The 22,046-nt window shown below is 34.6% G+C and overlaps 1 protein-coding gene across 1 annotated transcript; it reads right to left on the reverse strand.

Annotated features, from left to right (window-relative positions):
• Window positions 1-9,565: 9,565 nt before the first annotated feature.
• LOC121414367 (ubiquitin-conjugating enzyme E2 A) lies at window positions 9,566-21,736 on the reverse strand. Its single transcript, XM_041607523.1, has 6 exons — window positions 21,541-21,736; window positions 17,841-17,921; window positions 16,813-16,838; window positions 12,965-13,054; window positions 11,889-11,977; window positions 9,566-11,097 (listed from the first exon to the last, which is right to left on the reverse strand). The coding sequence occupies exons 1-6, from the start codon at window positions 21,582-21,584 to the stop codon at window positions 10,963-10,965; spliced, it is 465 nt and encodes a 154-aa protein (XP_041463457.1). The 5' UTR covers window positions 21,585-21,736; the 3' UTR covers window positions 9,566-10,962.
• Window positions 21,737-22,046: the final 310 nt, after the last annotated feature.

Here is a 22,046-nt window from a genome sequence, read left to right on the forward strand (position 1 = left end):
GGGAATCACTTTTAGTGGTCACTATAGACAGGTGGCCACTATAGACAGGTTTGACTATATCGGAAATGTATATTCTGGCAGAAAGGAAGAGACTCTAATGTGATATAAATAGTGAATTTACAATAGACATGTTTTTACTGTAGCAAGTCAAACTAAACTACATGTATCTGTTGCACAACGTAGGTCAGCAGTCAAATGCAAGACTTACATGTATGATTGATTTGAAAAGATGAGATTTACATTACTTGCAATGTATTACACGTTTCTTGCAATGTTACCTTGAACTGGTAGCCAGTATTTCTTGAGATACATGTACATGTATGCTGCTCTAAGCTACGCATAGAGTAGTTATGCATTATAAGATGGGAGGTTTAGGCATTAACTTTTCAGCTGACTTGTATTCATTGACATTGAATCTGAGGGGTCGACAGTGTTGTATTTGTCTGAAATCATGTAATGTACCACTTAACCATTTCTATACGTCTTAATGTCATGATAGTTATTCATTACCACTATAAAGAAATATGAGTGTTTGTGCCCGCTTTCTTGTGATTTTTATGCTGGTACATTTGAATCACAAAAACGTTTCTTGCTAATGATTGGATGGATGGAAAATCATGAAGCTCAGAGATGATTAACTGCTGCAACTTATTTGTTGTGCTGAAATGCAAAGATATACTGTTCAAATCTGTCTCAATTGACAGGTTTACTTTTAATGATATATTTTTTTAATAAGGGATGTTCTTCAAGATATCAAAGTTTGTCTAAGGATAACATGACATGGCAGCAGATAACTATGCCAACTTGAATTCATATAATTTATTGATACAATGTCAATGATGCTCATTAATGATAATAATAATAATAATCAATATGTCCATTTATATAGCGCAGATACTATGTGCATATACTCAACTGTGCTTTGTTACTTGGTATCATATTATTACCCTGGCTGTAGCTGAGCCACCATATTAATAGGCGCTAAATCGTTCAAGAAATAAATGCAGTACAATGTGGATAAATTTCTTGCCGAAGGAAATTACGCCATGGCTGGGATTCGAACCCACGACCCTGTGTTTCAAAGTCTGAACACTGATCCACTGGGCCACAACGCTCCACATTACTGATCCACATTGGTGGAGCTTCATTCAGGAGTCCTTTTCTGACAAAAAGCTTATTGTAAAAATAGCAGAAAAAGATAATAAAAAATATTGCCGAAGGTTTGAGAAAAATTCATCAAGTAATTAATAAGTTATTAGAATTTCAATTATTTGATTTGTGACGTCATATGCGAGCAGCATTCCTACATAGCGAATGGCAAAAAATCAATAAAATGTAATTTTCTCAGAAAATTAAAAATGGTTTTCACTGTACCTTATGTATATCAATAGACAAATCATTTCACACCCAATCATGAATAGAAAACAAAATTAAGTCATCAAAAACCATACAAAATTTGAAATTCATGCATTTTATATTACATAACACATGGGGCAGCTGCTCGTTTATGACGTCACAAATCCAAAACTTTGAACTCTACTAACTTTCTTACACTTTAACAGATTTTCCTCAAACCTTCACCAATATTTTTTACTATGTTTTCTGCTATTTTTACAACAAATTTTTCTTCGGGGTGAACTTCCCCTTTAAATCTCTTTGGTCTATTATTGGGCATATGACAATGTGTTTCACATTTGCGACATTGATTGAATTCATGTATTCTATGGAGATCAGTAAGTTGTAAGATATTGACTAGTACTCAAATGAATGATTATGAATGTTGATAAGTGTTCAACAATTATATTTACAATGTTTTTAAGTTGGCTACGATCTAAAAGATTTGAATCATATTTATGAATTTCTAGGGGGAAAAAATGATGTACATCTGTCAAGTCAACAACTTAAAAAAAAATCAAACTGTTTATTACTTCGCTGTCATGCAAGCATGTTACACAAGCCTGAAATTTACATCATTCGTTACATCTCCATATCTTCTGATTTTTCAAATTTGATTTTAAATTTATTTTTCCTTTGTAATTGGAATTTACTTTAATAGAAGTACATTCCTATCTATTTATTTACGTTAAAATAAATTGAAAATTATTTCATAAACACTTTGATTTATTCCAACCTGCCTGTTTCAAGATTTGGTAATAAGTAAACCTGGTAAAGAGATTTTCTTTATTTTGCGCTTCCATTTCATGAATTTTTAAATATATATGTAATTCTTCTATTACTTTTTTCTGCAGTTTTCTTTATAATACATGTTCTGTTTTAAATGAATATTTACAAAGATATAAGGAGTTAGGAGCCTTTTGCTTGCTGGTGGCTAAGGGATGGTTAGTCCCTGCATTGTGCAAAAAAAGAATTGTGATTACCGTACATATTACTATACATGGACAATGGTGGATATTTTGAAAGAGTAGAGGACATAATGATGATGACAACTTTTCATTATTTATCCAAGTTCTTTTGAAAATAATGCTTTATGACAAATGTTATTACATTTTCTTTCAACAGCTGCTGTACATGTAAGTGCATTTCACAAATGTATATGTATTTGTCTCAAGTAAGCTTAGTGTTTGTGCTATACATCATGTAAGTACATTTTGATAATGTATATTGAGGCTTAATGGTCAATACTTTGTCTACAATAATAAATAAATGTATGTGTGGAAAGTGGAAATTGTACTTGTCTTGTTTTATGGATATTGCTGTGGCCTGACTTTTTTTGGGTCATAAATTTTATGCCTGTAGTAATATTCTGCACCCTCCCCGAATGTGTACATACATGTAGGTTGCAATATTTATGCAATTTGATAAAATTTTTGAAATGACAGCATAACTTGGAAAGTATATGGACCTAGTTCATGAAACTTGGCCATAAGGTTAACCGAGTATTACTGAACATCCTGCCTGAGTTTCAGGTCACATGACTAAGGTCAAAGGTCATTTAGGGTCAATGAACTCTTGCAAAGTTTGGGGGTATCTGTATTTGTTGAATTACCATCATAACTATGTAAGCGTATTGGTCTAGTTCATAAAACTTGGACATAAGTGTAATCAAGTATCACTGAACATCCTATGCGAGTTTCAGGTCACATGACCAAGGCCAATGGTCTTTGACCATGTTGGGGGGTATCTGTTGAATAACCATCATAACTCTGAAAGTGTATGGATCTAGTGAAACTTGGACATAGGAGTTATCAAGTATTACTGAACATCTCATGCGATTTTCAGGTCACATGACTCAAGTCAAAGGTCATTGAACTTTGGCCATTCTGGAGGTAATTATAAGATTGCTGTCATAACTTTAAAAGTTTATATTCTATAAAATATGGATATAGGGGTAATCAAGTGTCACTAACAAATCTTAGGTCGTATGATCAAGGTCAAATGTCATTTATTGTCAATGAACGTAGTATTGTATCATATGAATGGTGTTTTGAGTGAATAATTATTTTATAGTAGCTTTCAAAGTCAGCACTGCTGCTATATTGAATCCCGCGAAGCAGGTGAGACTGCCAGAGTTGCTCCACTTGTTTTTTATTTATCCCTCTTTGCAACCAAGAGCATATGGTGTGCCCTGTTACTTTACAACCCTTTTAAATGTCACATCATTTTGTAAGTATCTCTTATCCATGTGATGTCAAATAAGTAAATAATAAGCTGGCGTACAAATGACCAAAAAACAAAGAGAAAAGACAGAAATGGAAAAGATATAACTTTTAAATATTGTCAAAATCTATCACAAAATGTGATGTTTGCGTTAAATGTATCAAATTTTACCCCTTATATTATGTCTGAGCCCCTAAAAAATGTAGACTCGTTATGCTTCTGACCCCATCCCCTAATGATGTTGTATCGAGGGATTTTTGTTTTTAGTTAATAAAAAACACCCTCACATAGAGCAATGTGTCAGCCACCCTCACCCTCTAACAGTTAACGCAGATGGACACCAATGGCAGAAACTTTTTCATCAATTTGTTATAAAAAATGAGCACTCCAAGTTCAATTTGAATGTAGGGAGGAGTGTAAAATATTTGAAAATAATTTTTCCATTCCCCCAATGTTTCTACCTTTTCTATCATATCTATTATTTTTTTGTTTGTAGGCCGTGTCCCAACCTGGTCAGATCAAACTAAAGAAACATGAAATGTGGAATTTCATTGAAAACAACATTTTCAACAGTGCATCACAGAAAGAATAAAATGCCAAAAACCAAGAATTATTGGTTCCAAATCATAACTTTATCACAAATATTATTTAAAGGCATAACTATAGGTTGTTAAAATCTTTACTGCGACGTGTCATTTTGAACAAAAACTAAGAATTCCTCCTTTTTCAAAAAGAATCGAGAACAAATACATTTCTAAGATTTGGTGGGGAAATTCCATACTGGGACCTATCGTTTTGGCCCATAGGAAATTATTTTCTGTTCCTTTTTTAAAAAATATGCCCTACCCCCCCCCCCCATACAGTTAGATAGCATTGTCAATACCTGTCTAGGAGGGGACATTGATTAACAGTAATGAGAACAAATTATGATTTTGGCATTTCACAGGGCCATACCATGGCCGGTTATTTTGGCTAAGTACAGCGACTCTTCCTTTTTACAAAAAAAACCCAAACCCCTCAAAACAATACTAAGTAGGTCAGGGATGTGATCATATCTCAAGAGTGAGGGGGCTTGATGAAAAGTAGAAAGAACAAAGATTAGGATTTATGGTTCAAAATCCATACGGCGACCTGGCTAAAAAGTAATTATTTTCCTTTTTTTTTCTTTTGATTGATGGCCTTATTGTTTTTTGCAACAAGAAACTATTTACTCTCACTTCATCACACATTCCATCATCACCCCTTTAAAATCCCCCCCACACCCTCCCTAATATAACATCCCATTGAAAACACACAAACACAATAGCAACTGTTTTGAAAGAAACAGTTTATTAAAGAAGAAGCACAGGATAAATCAACCTGTCATTCTATCTACCTGTACAAGTAAACCACTTAGTATCATAAATACAAATATAATGCTCACATAGTGGACTGAAGTCAAGCTCTTCTAACATGTGCAGGGAATCGTTCTCTGCACCATGTGCTTGCAACTTGTTATATAAACCTATGCCAGGCATGTACAGACGACAAACAAAAACACAGACACATTTAAAGCATTCTTCATGATACATAACAAATATTGTAAGGCATATACACTTCTTTAATAAATGCTCTACACGTTTGTGTCCATCGCACAAAATATACCATATACAATGTAAAAAATGTTCATTTTATTCTTGCCCTTTTACATTTAAACAATACAAGAATGATTGGTGTAACTAAAGCAATTTTCATGTATTCAATATATTATAAAGAGGAGTTAAAGCTTTCTTTTCAGGGGGGGGGAAATGAATATCACTTATTTTTTTAGAGTGAGGTAACATATCGCTTGGATACAAACATGAATATATAAGATTATTGTAAATAGATTGACAGCTTTCATCCCGAGTCAATCATAAACCAGTTATATACATGGTATATTCTAAGTGTAATTTCTTGAACCAAATGATTTGGCGATAACCAGATGAAGCCATTTTATGTAACAAGTGCCTCTTTGTCTTTTCATACATATGGGGCATCCCAAACTGGGATTGGATGGAGATATTAGCCTTATACTTCTATGATTTAGTAAACAATAGCAGGGGGATAAACATTTTCTGATATCTCAAAAAATATATTCCCACATAAATAAATGATTAATATGGACACTTAAAGACTTATTGTGTATTTACCAAGTTTTGAATTACAAAGAAACTTTTTAAAAAGCAACAAAGTTCAGCGTCATTGAGAAAAGACCGCATGTGGCCTGTTCTATAAAGGACCTATGATTTAGGTAACTTAACCCAAAATTTGCCATTACCATGGTAGCATGGATCAGCAGCCAATAACAATGAAAAGTTTTTATGACAGTTACCATAACGGCCAAGTTCTTACAAATCAAGTCTATATAAAACTATGGGGTGTTTCACAAAAAGTTTAGTACGACTTAGAGCCTCACTTAAATCTTTGTGACTCACCCCTTTGATTTGGTATCAACTCAAAGAGAATTCTGTAGACTGGCAAGTAAAGAAGACAGAAGAACTGGCTTTAAATGGAACAGGAAGCACCAAAACCTCTCAACTCTATTATCATTGATAGATGGGACATGGCTGATATTCAATTCAATATATGCTTAAATAAAGTGATTTTTTAAAAAGTAACAAAGTATCAGAATCACTCATTTTGCTGGTGTAAGAGAATTATTCTAGTTGTATGTAGTTAAAATCCAACAAAATCGTAAGTAAAACCTAGCTTTAATCCAGATTGTCATACATGTACATACATGGGCCTTAAAATACATGTATATAAAGTTTTAATGTGAAATGTCAAAGATTAATGTATCACGTATTGTTTAATAATTCCGCACAGCTTGAAATGATCAAAGTAAAGATTCACATCCACTTACATGTACATTAATATGCCTCCTTGAGACGCATCAAATGTTGAGTTTGATACATGTACATCTATAAAGTCTGGGATTGAAAAACCAAAGTACGGAACTCCTAAACTGAAGTTAAAATCCTAACTACTGAATCATAAAGGAGGCATGCCAAAACCACACCATGCTCAAACAAACAAAATTCTTAAACAATTGTATCAAGGAAAATGTGATAATGTGTGGTTAGTTTGAACAGAATGATTTGTGCTATTGATTACTATGGTTACATTATTTCAAAACACAATATAAGTTTGATATAGAAAAGAAAACCAAACTCGTACATACATGTACATGTAAGAAAACTATATACCAAAGAAGGGTCTTTCTCATTTCGTAATACACTGTAACTCTGATTGAACATGTAACATAAGTTTAAAATGGTTTCAGTTACTGATGCCCATACCAGAGTATGGTGCAATACGCTCTGCCCTACACTTAAAGGGAGTACTTGATCAATTATTTAGGGTAATTGTGGTACATTTATATCAAATTTTACCTTTTTGTGCTCTAATAAAAAGCTTAAGGGATACATGTACAACTTAACTATACTATAGCTACGCCTACACTTATTAGTAACAACGTATGCTTATGCAGCAATTTCAACATGTGATCAGTCACCTGACAGAGTACAATGAAATATACTTTACCAACTAGTAATTTTGTAAGAAATATTCTCAAGGAGCCACCATGCCCTCTTTGAACAACAACCAACCCACATAAAGTTTCATATCGTTGCCTACTTGGAAAGGATGACCCCCAGGGCAAATTGAGGAAAAGTATTGGAAATCGGGAATAAATGTCGTCACGTGTGGCAAAGAATAAATCACATAATGTCATACGTTAGAAGCTCTGAGCACAACTACCATTACCAGTACATGTACTAATCAAACTAGCGTGGGTATATTGAGGCTTCACCTGGCAAGTGACTTCATGAAATCATCACTGCTTTCACAAACCATTCCTGGGGCCGTTTCATAAAGCTGTTTGAAAGTTACGAGTGACTGAATGGTGAACCTTTCTTACGCGCTAAATAGTCATCACTGAACATTCTGGTGTATACCATTTACCACAAGAAAGGATCACCAGTTGTTCTGTATAAAGTCACTCTTATACAAACAGCTTTATGAAACACCCACGCATTGCAAAAAAGTTGAAATCAACTGCAACAGCAAAATCAAATGCAAATATAAAATGAAAATTTGGGATTTGCACTTGATTTCATGAGGTGTATTCAAATGCAACTCTGTCTGCAACGAGCCCCTGGGACTTTCAGTGGACAGAAACAAATTTGAAATATTTTACTATTAAAATTTCACTTTTGTTTTGTGGCTACCGGTATGTATGTGATTGTTTTTAATAACATGATAACATACTTTCTAAGGAATTGAACAAGACCACTAAATGAAGACAAAGTCTGCAAGCTTGGAGATAATCCAACTTCTAATTCAAATACATGTAAAAAAAAAAATCCAGTGATGTGGGCCGATTGGTGTACTTCGTGAAAATGGTGCCAAATACATGTATTAGTGTGAAGTCCACATTTTTATTTTAAAAAATCAAAGACAATAGACATGATTATAATTCATTCATTTCAAGAGCAAAGTACGACTAAACATGGCCTCATTAAAGAAAAAGAGTTTTTCAATAGAGTTCTATATGAATATGCCCTAGAGAATCTGAAAGGGTGTTGTAAATGGTTACCTTGTAAAAAAAAAAATGTTTGAAATACACGAAGCGAATTAGAACAACATATCTACTAGGCTGTGTTTACAAAGAACTGGTTAAATTTAAACTGTGCCTATATACATAATTTCATAGATAATATAAAGGATATACAGATTTATTCATATCTACAATGAGTCATCTGAGATTATTTCACTTTAAAATCAATTAGGTACTAAAATAGGAAAGTAATCTGTCATATCCGGCTAACACTTGCATAAGATTTTACCAACTGCCAATCTTTGCTTGCAGGCTCAATCTTTGTCGGAACAGATGATATTGCTTTCCAGGAATACAATATATGATCTGATTCAATTGTTCAATGAGAGAGATAAGAAAAAAAATCTATACTTGATTACCCAATTTTGGAACTCTAGATAAGTCATTATAAGCAATACAAATTGCAAACTTTAACTGTAGCATTTAAATTACTCTACATTTTTATAGAGCTTTTACCAAATACTCTATATCCATAAACATGTACATGTATTCATCAGTTAGTTCTTCTGATAACATTCTGAGGATGCAAGCGTTGAGTTGGGATACAAAGCCTAGCTTACATTTACCAGTGCAATTGGAATCGCCTTGTAACTCAGCTAACTGAGTTAGTTGCCTTTTTAGGTACATTGTATAGACTGGGATTGCACAATGACAAAGATGGCACATTTCTTAAAGTGTATCATGGATGGAGATCTGTCTTTAATCTGTTGTATACCAGTTCCTGTATGAGGCCTACGTGATTTCAGGAAATGTATCCTTTCTATTTGAGGTTGTAGTGATCATTCCATTTATATTTTTATGCAAGTACCTGTACATACTGTATCCATGATATATGAGGTATTATCTTTCCTATCGTGCAAAACATCAAAACAAATGAATATCAAAACACTACAGTATGAAACACATATGATACCTAGGTGGATGAAGAAAATATAACACTATTCATGTACCGATCAGGGGCTTGCTACACAAACTTAGCCATTGATTGTAATGTTGCTTTGTACGCTGGATTGCACATGATGATTCAATGTCATCAAGTGTACAAATCGAGCTACTATAATAAAGAACTGAGCTTTAAGTGTTAAGAGTCCCTGGGGCCTGAAGCACAAAGGTTTGAAATTGATTGTAAGACCAAAATCTTTTTCAAATATTGATTGCAATAACATTACATTTCAATGCAATCAACGGTGAAAGTCAGTTAGATCGCTAAATGGCAAATGTCAAATTATCATACATTTTCATTTTTTCAAAATACTGACCAGGAATCGATGAGATTTTGTTCTTTCATATTTGCAATCCATTCCAAACATTTGTAATCCATTCCAAACATTTGTGTTATGGGGCTAAAGTCAGATTAAAATTCTTAATATGTAAAGGTTAAAGAATCAGCAGTGAACAAAATTTCACAAAGAGATTTTCACTGAACAACACTATAAGCCACTGAAATCTCTGTATCTGATTGGGCTTGAGCGAGTATTGAAAAATAATTCATGAAACCCCCTCAAGGACCAAGTTGGATTCTCAAATCATACCTCCCCCCCCCCCTTGACAAACTGAACCAAGCAAATTGCTTTCAGTTAGGTCGAGAACACCGTATATCCAAATGCAGCCAGAAAAAGTGATATACACAATGTAGTCAGTTCCAATTGGATTTTTGGAAGGAGCAGATATACAGAAAATTATCAAAATCTTCCCAATCAAATTTTTGATTAAATGCCCTTAAACTCTTTGTGGAAATTCACATCAATTTCTTTTATCCATATTTCATCACCCAAATACCAGAGCTAGAAAAGTGCAGTTGATTGTGAATTTGCTACATTCCTAATCACCGAGTTACACAAATTGTTTATTACAAACTGCCTAAAATCCTTGCACCCTATTGGTCAAGAGCAAACTTGTGAGTTTAATAATGAAATGCTTCTGCAACTGTTTCAACTATGGAAAGCCATGAACACCATAATTTGTTATCTTAAATTTTGTATATGTTGAGTAAAGGGCTGGCTTGAGGGATGTTAAATCCTTAATGTACAAGCAGTATTTACTTTAACAAAGAGTAAAAACACACTGTATTTTGAATGATGAATTCTGACATTGCTAGCAGGTTCATACTGGGTAATCAAGTTCAATATTAGTGCTGGTGTTAGAAACACAATTTGCACTGCCTGCCAAAGCTCCAACACCTGACCAAAGTTTTTAAGTCCAAATAACACAAAGGATAACTCAACACCAAGTGACACTTTTAGACGCTTGCTCTAAGATCAGTATTTTTTTAGTTATGGTGCTGTGGTGATGTAAAAATCTACCCAACACCAAAACCAATAGGTCAACACCCACTGATGTAACTGAATTGACTCCTGAAACTAGTTTGTCCATGCACACAATCTAAAGGAATTATGGAATTCAGTAGTCAACAGGTTAAGACCTTTTAGGACGTAGAACACTGGCTGAAATCATTTGTCCTTGACGGGGCTGGCTACCATTGGCTATTAGTTACTGTGTATTCTTACGAAGGGGAGTGATGTAAATTTAGTAATGAAAATAAAGGATACCACTACATCAGGTATTAAACTAGAAACATTAAGTGCCTCTCAGCATATCACATGAAAATTATTTTCTCCTAAAATTGTAGACTGTTATAAAGCTTGACTCAATGGACATCTTACGATGACAACAGATTCACCTCTTCCTCTCCTCTGTCCCTTTTATCATGATTTGTTATCCATCCAGCTGGTTTCAACGATAGCAGTCACCTTCTTTTCGTATTCCCGTCGGTTTTCTTGGTATAGCTGTGCAGCGTGGCTGTTTGCCGGGCTGTTGGGGTTAGGCTCGTCCAGTAAGGACTGCAGAGAAGATGCAAAGTAGCAAATCAATGCAAATATTGTTCCAGTGTATTTGAAGAATAAATCTAGTGCATTTGATCATTATTTGAATACAAAGTCATGCCAAACAAACCATAAACAATACCTAAAGCTAATACTGCACAATATGAATTGGGGATTTAAAAGTTTTTGAAATGATTTGTCGATTCTTTCCCTTTTTTTCAAAATGGTCTCCTTTTTTTAAAATTGAAATATGTTTCGACTCAGCCCTATGCTTGAAAATATGAGTATTAAATCCTAAGGCTAGGATGGAATCCAGCTCCCCCCCCCCTCCCCCTGCCATTAATGTCATTGTAGATTTATCCCCAAAAGCTGGCACCCCATCTTTCAATGACTTTTCTCTTCCAAGTCTCACACAGCTTCTGACACCAAATATGTGAGCCCCGTGCATGCTGTTCTGAAATTACGCAACATTTCGTAAGTGTATGTCAGGCCAAAATTGCTCCACATATGAATTCATGTACAAGCCCAATGCAAATTGTGTTTTAGCCAAAATTATACATCCATCATTATTTCTTCTTTCACTGATTAAACTTGATTATGTCTTGTTAATGGTCAATGAATTTGCAAACTATTTCCATTGAAAAAAACCAATGAAATACAATAAAATATATCTAAGAAATTTTACAAATAAAGAATACACAAGAAAAAAAATGTCATACGAATAAATGTGCATAATCAATACATATAGCTATTTTCAATTAATTTGATTTTATAACAAACAGAGCATGAAATGATTTTTTTTTATTTACCTGTATAGAAGTAAGGATTGCCGATACGTCATATGTAGGACTCCATCTATTCTGTAGAATATCCAAACAGATTCCTCCGTCGGCATATACTGTGGAAGAAAATAGAAATATCAGGCGAGAATAATAGTACTAATAAACATAACAAGGCAAATGTGAAAAGACTTGCATATTGCTTGCTCTATGGACACCCCCTCCTCTCTTGCTTTATACATGAATTCACCAAACCAAAGAAAATCCCTTGAACATAATAAAAACTTTTTTCAAACAGTCCTCACTATTTCGGGAGTGCCAGAACACTTAAACAATTCCTAACGAAAGTCAATTCTCTAATGACACATCATTTCAACACATCATAGTGAATTAGAAATCATAAAAATGTGCCTTGCAATTCTATGTTTTGTTCTTTCTTCTACTGCTGTAAAGTTCCTACTAATTTCATCATTTTTGTTCTCTAAATTCTGTCTATCCAGTTTTCTTTATACAGTGTATATATATATAGCAAAATACAAGTAGAATAAAACAACCGTAGATAGAAAAGTTGACCAAATCTTCGCCTATATATACATATATATATATACATATACATATATATATATACATATATACATATATATATATTGTCACAAGCAATTCTTTTTTATTTTTGCGCTAAAGCTAAATTCAAAAAATTGTTTATTCAACACATAATAGGAAAAATTATTAATGGTGTAATCCTGAAAGTTGTGTTTAAATAAAGAAAATCTAAATTTAAAAGGTAATGATAAATTACTCATTTTGGCCTTGTGATGGCACTACTACTGATTGAGTTGTAAAATAAAAACCTATGTCTTTAATTACTTTAAAATAAGTTAAGAGCGACTTTAAGAATGACTGGTGATCCTTTCTTATTTTAAATGTTATACACCAAAACGTTCATTGGTGAAGCTTTTGCGCTAAAGGAAGGATCACCAGTCATTCTTAAAGTCGGTCTTAAATTACAACCAGATTTATGACACAACCACCAGAGTTTAAATCCGACCCAAGTTCAGAATACAGGTCCTTGAGTGTACATGTAGTCTATAGTTAATAACTCTTACCATTAGGGTGATACATCTTTGATATAAAGCGTACTGTGGGTGGTTTGTTGGGGTACTCTTCTGTAAATTCAATAGTTAGCTTGAACGTTCCTGGGGAAAAATAAAATGAGGAGAACATTCAATACAATAAACTTATAATGAGAAACAAAAATTATTTCTAACATGATTTGAATCCATTTCTAGATTTATCGAATAAGGAGACCAAAAAGTATGTGACCTTCATTAATTGGCTCAAACTGAAGCTGAAATATGTATATTATATAGTGATGTATCCAAAGCCCTGTCTTACAAAGAGTTACAAGTGATCTAATGAACCTCAAGTATATGGGAATCCATCAATGTCATAGCTTTTTTCTTTAGGAAATTTGGACAATGTCCTTTGAAAATATAGAGAAGCATACTGAATTGAGAAGAAAAGAGTGTATGTACAAGTGTATGAATATACATCATATCTAGAAAATATTTTGAAGAAACACGTATTTTAGATATTGTCCTTGCTGGATTTCCGTAGTTGTGATTGATTGGATTAATTGTAACTCAAGACCGGGCCTTGATCTGAAGTAATTTTAATTTTAATAATTTGATAGCAACCTCACTGGCAAGCTATGACCAGTGTGCTTGCTGTTATATGTCCACCTGTACTACATTATGTACCTTGCTGCTCTCAAAATTATATTACCAACAATGGTTCTAACGTAATTTTTGAAATAAAATTGCATTGCTCTCTTAATAAAGCAGGCTAGGTTTTGGGGGCATTAGCTGGCCAGGAATGCCATGAAAATTGGCAAGGTACAGGTGTCGGATGTAATCTACAAGGTAGTATGGTTAAATTTTCCAAAAATAATGTTTTTGTTTTATACATGTATGACTTAATTTCTAATTTATGTGTAAATTATACTTTCTTGCTTTAATTAACTAAAAAAAAGCTTCTATAATGCTATTTTTTGAATTATACCATTGCTAAATTACAAATAAAAAATCCTGGTTTGAAATTTAATTTCTTATGCATTTATTGTTTTATGAACATATATTTCAAATATTTTTTTGCCAAATTAATAGCAGAACCTTTTTTGAGGCATATTAATTTCAACTGATGAAAGTACAAATAATCACAAAATCACATTTTTAAAGGACAAGTCCACCCCGACAAAAAGTTGACTTGATTAAAAAGAGAAAAACCCAGCAAGCATAACACTGAAAATTTCATCAAAATCGGATGTAAAATAAGAAAAATATGACATTTTAAAATTTCGCTTAATAAAACAGTTAATATATGCACATCCTGGTTGGTATGCAAATGAGGAGACTATGATGTCATCCACTCACTTTTTCTTTTGTATTTTATTATATGAAATATTCTATTTTTCTCCTCATTGTCTATTAATTCCTCCCTGAACATGTGGAATAAGCATTGTTTAATACTATACATGTATGTTTCAGTCAAGTCAGTCCTTATTGTCAAATCTATAAAAAAATGAAATATTGTATAATTCAAAAAATAAAAAACAAAAGAAATAGTGAGTGATGGACATTATACAAATAAAACACTTAAGCACGTGCATGCAGGGCCAAATAATGAATGATGTGCGAGAAGAGCCAATGGATATACCGCACCGAGGTCCGCAGGACGGTGTGCAGTATATCCATTTGGCGAGTGGAGCACAGAGTTCATTATTTAGGTCCTCTGTGCACAAGAATGCATGCATTGTTTGTTTTATACAACCCCCATGTTACTGAGTTGCCCCAAATGCTATATTTTATCTAAATTCTACAAAATTCCAGACCTCGCACTATCCTGCACTCTGACGTCAGAGTGCAGGATAGTACTTTTGGATTGACGTCAGATTCGCTGAATATCATGTGATCCGATTCGGACCAATCAGATTACAAAACATTCTTAGGAGTTGTATAACATCCACTGACTCGCCTAGTTGTGCATATCACTGTTCTGGTGGGGGGGGCCTCCCAGGCCCCCCTTGAGATCTCGGCCATTGGCCGCACGATCACGCTGAAAATTTGCGCGCAGGTTGTCTTGGACATAATCTACAATACTATACAGTAATTTATTTCATGCAATTTGGTATTAAGCGATTATGCTAATTTATGCATAATTACATGTAGTAAGCGAATACTTTTCCCTCCTACTCTCTAATAAAGCTCCAATTGTTCCAATTTTGGGTATAAAATCTCTTTTTGATGTTCCTAGCAATTAATTTTACACACATTATTGAATTTTTAATGACATGTGTGTTGTTAACCATACATGTACAGTACATGGACAAATTGTAACGTGAGTAACCGTAACGTGAGTAACCATATTATCTGCACCCCAAGTAAAAACCATGTGTTCTTTATTTTTTTAATTATGTATAAAGTTTGTCTCCCTAATATACTTCTTTGAAATGGATATAATCAACTTTCATAAAAGCCTTGTATGAGGAGACTTTTCACTTATGTTGACTTTTCATTTTATGCATGTCCAAATCATGTAACCTGAGTAACCGACACATTCCAAAGATTTACCAGGAGCATAATAAAATTTCCCAAGTTTTGTTTTTATACAAAGGATAGTCAGACTGTGTACTTTGTTGTGATAAGGAGATGTTTAGTTCCTATCAACAATAATGGAGTTACAGCTCCAAGTATGAGTCAAGGTATCTCCAAATGTAACGTGAGTAACCGTGGAATAGCTCTAATCATCAAATTCGTAAAAATGGAAATATTGTATTTTCAAACAATAAAAAAACAAAAGAAATAGTGAGTGGGTGACATCATCGACTCTCTCATTTGGATGTAACTGGCTCGTTCATATAACTATTTTGTTAAAAATACGCAAAACTTTGAAATGTCATAACCTTATTTTACATCCGATTTTGATTAAATTTTCAGCACTATGCTAGTTTGATTTTTCTATATTCATTCAAGTCAGCATTTTCCTGGGGTAGACTTGACCTTTAAGCAATTTTTGGTCAAACATGCCCTTAAATGTACATAATGTTGCATAATTTCGTATCCGGGCATCGCAAATATGGTCTCAAATGTTGTGCGAGATTTGAAAGTAAAAAGTCAGCAGGTAATGCAGTTGAAAACTTTTGTTTGGCATATTAATTGTGTAAAATGTAGAGGGGGGCGGAATCCGCCCACCTCCCCTCCCCGACATTTTATGGTTAAAGGTCAAGTCCACCCCAGGAAAAAATTGATTTGATTAAATAGAGAAAAAAATCAAACTAGCATAACGCTAAAAATTTCATCAAAATTGGATGTAAAATAAGAAAAATATAAATACTTTAAGTTTCGCGTATATTTTACAAAACAGTGATATGCACAACTCAGTGACATCCAAATGAGACAGTCAATGATGTCCCTTTACTTACTATTTCTTTCTTTTTATTGTTTGAATTATACAATATTTCATTTTTTACAGATTTGACAACAAGGACCAAATTGGATGAACCATATTGTATTAAACAATGCTAGTTCCACATGTTCAGGGACAAAATAATTGTGATAATTTCACTTTAAAATGAGAAAATTAAAATATTTCCTATTTCATATAATACACAAGAAATAGAGAGTGGATGATACATCAGTCTCCTCATTTGCATTCTGACCAGGATGTGCATGGAACTGTTTTGTGAAGTTACAAGAAACTTCAAAATGTCATAACTTTCTTATTTTACATCCGATTTTGATAAAATTTTCTGTGTTTTTCTTGTTTGATTATTCGCTTTTTATTCAAATCAACATTTTGGGGGGTGGACTTGTCCTTAAAGCATAAGAATGTCATTTTTCTAAATTATGTACTATCACAGTGAGAACCTTGCTATTAAAAAGTGAATTTAACTTACCATCTTCAAATGGGGTGTCACGGGGCCTTTGAGAAAGGAAAGACAAAAATATATATAAGATTTTAGAATATTGTCGTTCTTTTATGTTTTAAATCAAATCCCAACAAACTGAATTTTTGTATAAAATTCAAATCATAAAATATAATTTACACTGAACTGCATGATACATGCACTTGATGCATATTAAGGATATTTTGTGAAATGAAAGTTCACATAAGTACGTGTATGACAGCCATGACAGGAAAAGGGAATACCACACTATTTTCATGTATAAAGTGCAAACTCATTTCCTTAAAACCATGTTTGAAGGATAATCTACACATGTATGCCAGGCTTGAGCGTATCCATGTTGCAAAGTGAAAGAAAAGATCCTGTTTATATGAAGACTTACATGTCATTTACTAATGAGAATATGCATTTGAAATAAATTATTATTGCTGCCATCAGCATGATGATAAGAGCAGTTTCATCAATGATTTATTGGTTCATGAAAAGGGAATATTCTAAAATAAGACTTTTAATAGGTAAAGCAGTAACTAAATGTACATGTATGATGGTGGGCCCCAAGTCTGCGCACCTAACAATTTAAGTTAAGATTTAACATGAATTTCTTCTTATTTCACAAAATCTTTTGGTTAATAGTGTTCCTTACTTTATTAAGAGTAAGTGTACCAAATTTCTCATTAAAACATGAAAGAAAATATAAGATTTTCTTAAAAAACCTCGGGCAGTCATTTTCAGATTGAAAAAAAAATGGTACCCCATGTCTGCGCACTCATTCACTTTGCACACGATTCGGGGATTTTGATGACAAAGGCTGCATTTTGAGGCCGTCACATGAAATGCCCTGTATTCATTATTTTTCCACCATTTTGAGTCGGATTTTTTAATGAATACCTGCCTATGTATTGCATGTGTAAAGTTCGCCCGTTGCGTATCTTCTCTTACTAGAATCTCGCAGATACGCAGGTGCGCAGACTTGGGAGACCGCGCAGACATGGGGGAACTGACCATACAGTAAAACTTACCCAAATATAAGAGCATTCCATAACATTATGTTGTTTTCTGAAGGTGCACCACTCACGCCAGCTGGTGGATCTTGTTGTAAACTGACAAGAAAAAATGAGTTAAGACATTTGGAATGGTCAATATCACACTTTAACAAGGTTGATAGTACATGTAAGTACAAACAGCCAAAATGGTTTTCCAGCCCTTGTTTACATGTACAGTACATGTATGTATGCAGTGATCCCTTGCTCTGTGCGATTGATGCAAAAGAGCGCCATGCATCTTCAAGATTATAAACCTCACATGATGGTAGCCAGGAGGTGTTTGGAGAATACAAATTGGGAACACGATTTTAATCTCTTAAAGACGCCTGGCACTTGCGTCAGTCACATGTTGCAAGAAACATCTGCTTGTCATTGTAAGCAAGGTCCGGAAAAGTCAGAAACCATATCCCACCCCCCAATGGTAACATACATGTAATACATGTACACTTGTAAAAATACAATCAATTCATCCTAACGCATGTTTTGACAACATTGAAATACTGCTTATTTTGGCGAAATGCTAGACTGGAAAAAATTTTAGGAACCGCAAGAAAAATTAGAGGTTACACATATGTCATTTGTCATGGAGAGGGGTTGTGAATTGTCAACGGGCTGATTACTTGGCAAAATAATCAAAACAGTTGCATTGTATGGATGGCGATCAGCCAAATGTTAGCACTCCATGACAAAATCCAAGATACCAGCAAATTTTTCATGCAGTTCCTAAAAAAAACGTCTAGGAGTAGCATTCTTTGAAGAAAAGTCAGAATTAATTTTGTCAAAACATGCAGAATGATATATTTTCACAAGTTTAATTTCAGCATCTCATTTGCCAGCAGGAAAATTGTTTTCCATATCTTGAACATGTGGACAACTGGAGAGGTGCTTGGTAAAAAAAAGATGGTCCCGGTAAACAACAGGCCTCGAAATAATCGATGGCCATCGACGGCCATGGCCGTCGATGCCCCCATTACTGGCCGTCATGCCCTTCTTATTTTGCTAAAAGTTACGGCCACTAAAAATGTGCCCTTTTTTATATGGCCGTGGTGCCCTTTTTTCTCATAAATGTGCCCTTTTTCTGATATATACATGTAATGTACCCCTTTTGAAAGTCTGCACCTTTTTTTCTGAGCGAGGAAAACTTTTCTCCGATCTCAAAAAGTATTCAATGCCTTAGCTTTACCAGCGACGTCCTGTGCATGTATATGTATGCAGTCTAGTCCGAAGCCGCGCCGACCGATGAGCTAGCTATACACAGCTGGCCGGCCAGCCGGCTGCTAGCGTGCTTTACATGCTATGTAAGCTGCAGCATAAGAATGGACGAGCGCGAGCTCCGTATGTGTACTACACAAATGTCGCGCGCGCTGTACTGTCCTGGCGAGTGCGCGCGATGCGTAAGTACAGTACTTTGAATGGGAGTGTTTCATAAAGCTGTTCGTCAGTTACGAACAACTTACGAACGACCGGTGATACTTTCTTGGGTGCTAATCAGATTCACATTTAATTACATGTAGCTCAAGAAGGTATCACCAGTCGTGCGTAAAGTTAATTTTTTCTTAAGTAAATAATGTGGTTTGGTAATGAATCTGATGTATAACATCGACTATGGAAAGCCCCCCCCCCCCCCCACGCCGCGAAACTGTAACACCTACAAATAATTTATTACATGCCCCTTAAAAAGTGGCCTTGTTCCCTTAAAAAGTGGCCTTGGTGCCCCTCTGTATGCCTGGTGCCCTCTGCTGCCTGGCCTCAGTGAAAAAGTGCCCCTCAAAAAAGTGGCCTTGCCCCCACCAAATCCTATTTTGAGGCCTGAAACAAGGATACATATATCCCCATACACCATGAGAAATCATGTCTTGATAAATGGAGATTATTTGTCCTTATTTATGAGGAAAGTTTTTTTTCATTTTCCTCTGTGGGCTTCATAGCAAGGAATTACGGAAATTGAGAGTTAAAAAAAAGATTCTGCAACCTCCATTTCCCCACTTCACCATCTATTTTTATGACATTGTCATGTACAATGTAATTGTATGTGACTTTTTATACATTTTGATGTCATCACTCATAGGCGTTCTTAAGCCGGCCGTCGGTTTTGACGGGTGTGATTTTTTGATAAAGAAAAATAAACTGAATAAAACTTGTCATCTGCCAATAATCTTGTTATGAAACCCATTATGTTTACATTGGCCAGCGCACTCGATTGATGTCGGCCACATGTTGGCACTTAAGACAGGTGAATGAACTTTCCCTGGTTTCTGATGTAGAAAAATCATTACAAACTTAGACAATCCTCATCTACACTCCCGCACCTCTAAAGTTATTGATGATGCGGTCATTTTTGGTGACACTTAGCAAAAGAAATTAAGTATGGTAGTTTGGGCTCAAGTCAAACCCTAAGTAAAATGTGATTTAGGTCTAGTTTCACCATGGGAAAATCTATGGTATGTCTAGAGGTAGAGCAATGGTATCCAAACCCGGGCTTCATAGAGAGTAAGCCTATTTATAATATTAGATGACTTTTACTCTTCAGAAGCCTCCAGGCTTCTCCAGAGACCCTCATTTTAAGACCAAGATTTCGTTCCAAAGGCCCCCATTTTTAAGTTGGCACGCAGCACATCTATTAGGTATCATGTTATAATTCGAGTACCCCCCCCCCATGTCAGGGGTTTCACTTTAATCATTCTTATATTATGGTAAGTTACCCCAAGTCTGCGCAGTCCCCCTCACCTCATCTGCGCGATTCAAATAAAAGTAAAAGTAAGATACACAATGAACACAAATTTTACACAGTATGCAACACAAATTTTCATTTAAAAATCTGACTAACAGTAACAATGTTGGAAAAATAATGAATTTTGGGCATTCCATGTGATGGCCTCAAAGTGCAGCCTTTCTTATCCAAATATCAGAATCTTGTGCAAAGTGAATGGGTGCACAGACATGGGACAGGATGGGGGGGGGGTCAGGTGTCTGGACACTTTATATTTTTGAAGCCTTCTTGTTTGTCTTTAGTTTGGGTTACACTAAAAATATGAATTCAATAATTGTAATCATCTTCTATTTTGTTCTCTATAATATTTCCAACATTTTGTACTAAAAATTGATAAAACTTCCCTTGTAAATTTTTCCAAATGACTGTCTAAAATTGGTCGTCCGGACACACAACTGGGTAGGCCTTCCGTATACCTTTTTTCAATCTGAAAATGACTGTCCAAGGTTTTTTCCAAGAAAATCCTATATTTCTCTCAAATTTATATGAGATATTTCGTACACTTACTCACTATAATATAAGGAACATTGTTAAAGGAAAGACTTTGTGAAATCAAAAGAAATTCATGTTAAATCTTAACTCAAAATTAATCGCTAAGTGCACAGACTTGGAAGTTGGAGACCACCATCATCACAGACACAGAACAGTGACATAAGAGGTTTTTAGAAGAAAATAACAAAACTAAAGGCCTTCACTCATTTCTCGTGAAGAAATGGAATGGATAATGACATATTATCTTATAATAAAGTTCGCATTTTACAGGTAAAAATGGCATCATCACTGTCACTTTTGTCAGTCGAGCAAGCAATGACGTGAGAGACCGAGAATGAGATACCGTGGCGTACGGTCGATTCTCCAGCAATCTGAATTTGTCATTTGCAAGCCTGGCAATGGTATTGCACTTACTTTTTAAAATCTCTCATGAGTCGCCTTCTCGCCGGTGTAGACATTTTATAATATTCTAGATATCCAATAAATATATATACAAAGAACAATCCTCCACTCCTCAGTCACTTCTCAAAAACTTGATTTCATCGTCGTTACGTCCGCATCGGTGATGACTTTTTCTTTTGCATAGGCGCCGTACACTGCGCTGCAATTTTGCACTGTTTTCCTATACGATGACCTCATCACAGAGAAAAACCATTCCCACAATGCAAAAATTTGTTGAATAGCCCCATCTGCGTCCAGCCAGATTGTAAGTTATAATTGTTCCATTTTTTTTTTGCTATCCGTTTTTAACTTACAATTCGTTAATATAAAAGTTAACGGGCCTGCCTACATGGAATAGGCCATTTGTCACCTGATACTTTAAATTTTGTGCTATTCGTGTCTAACATTAGTTTTATCAGTCTATTCTTGCTAATGGTACAATAAAAGGGAGTCGGCTCAAACAGATCAATGGCCTTTTC

This window comes from Lytechinus variegatus, chromosome 1, assembly GCF_018143015.1.
Source record: "Lytechinus variegatus isolate NC3 chromosome 1, Lvar_3.0, whole genome shotgun sequence".
Taxonomy (NCBI): domain Eukaryota; kingdom Metazoa; phylum Echinodermata; class Echinoidea; order Temnopleuroida; family Toxopneustidae; genus Lytechinus; species Lytechinus variegatus.

Bases quoted from the DNA above. Each gene is read 5' to 3' on its own strand.
- LOC121414367 (XM_041607523.1), bottom strand. From the start codon at position 21,584: ATGTCTACACCGGCGAGAAGGCGACTCATGAGAGATTTTAAAAA. The intron at 13,055-16,812 runs GTAAGTTAAATT...ATTTTTCCCCAG, and splicing joins TGACACCCCATTTGAAGATG to GAACGTTCAAGCTAACTATT. The intron at 11,098-11,888 runs GTAAATAAAAAA...TCTTCTCTGCAG, and splicing joins CAATCCTTACTTCTATACAG to TCCTTACTGGACGAGCCTAA.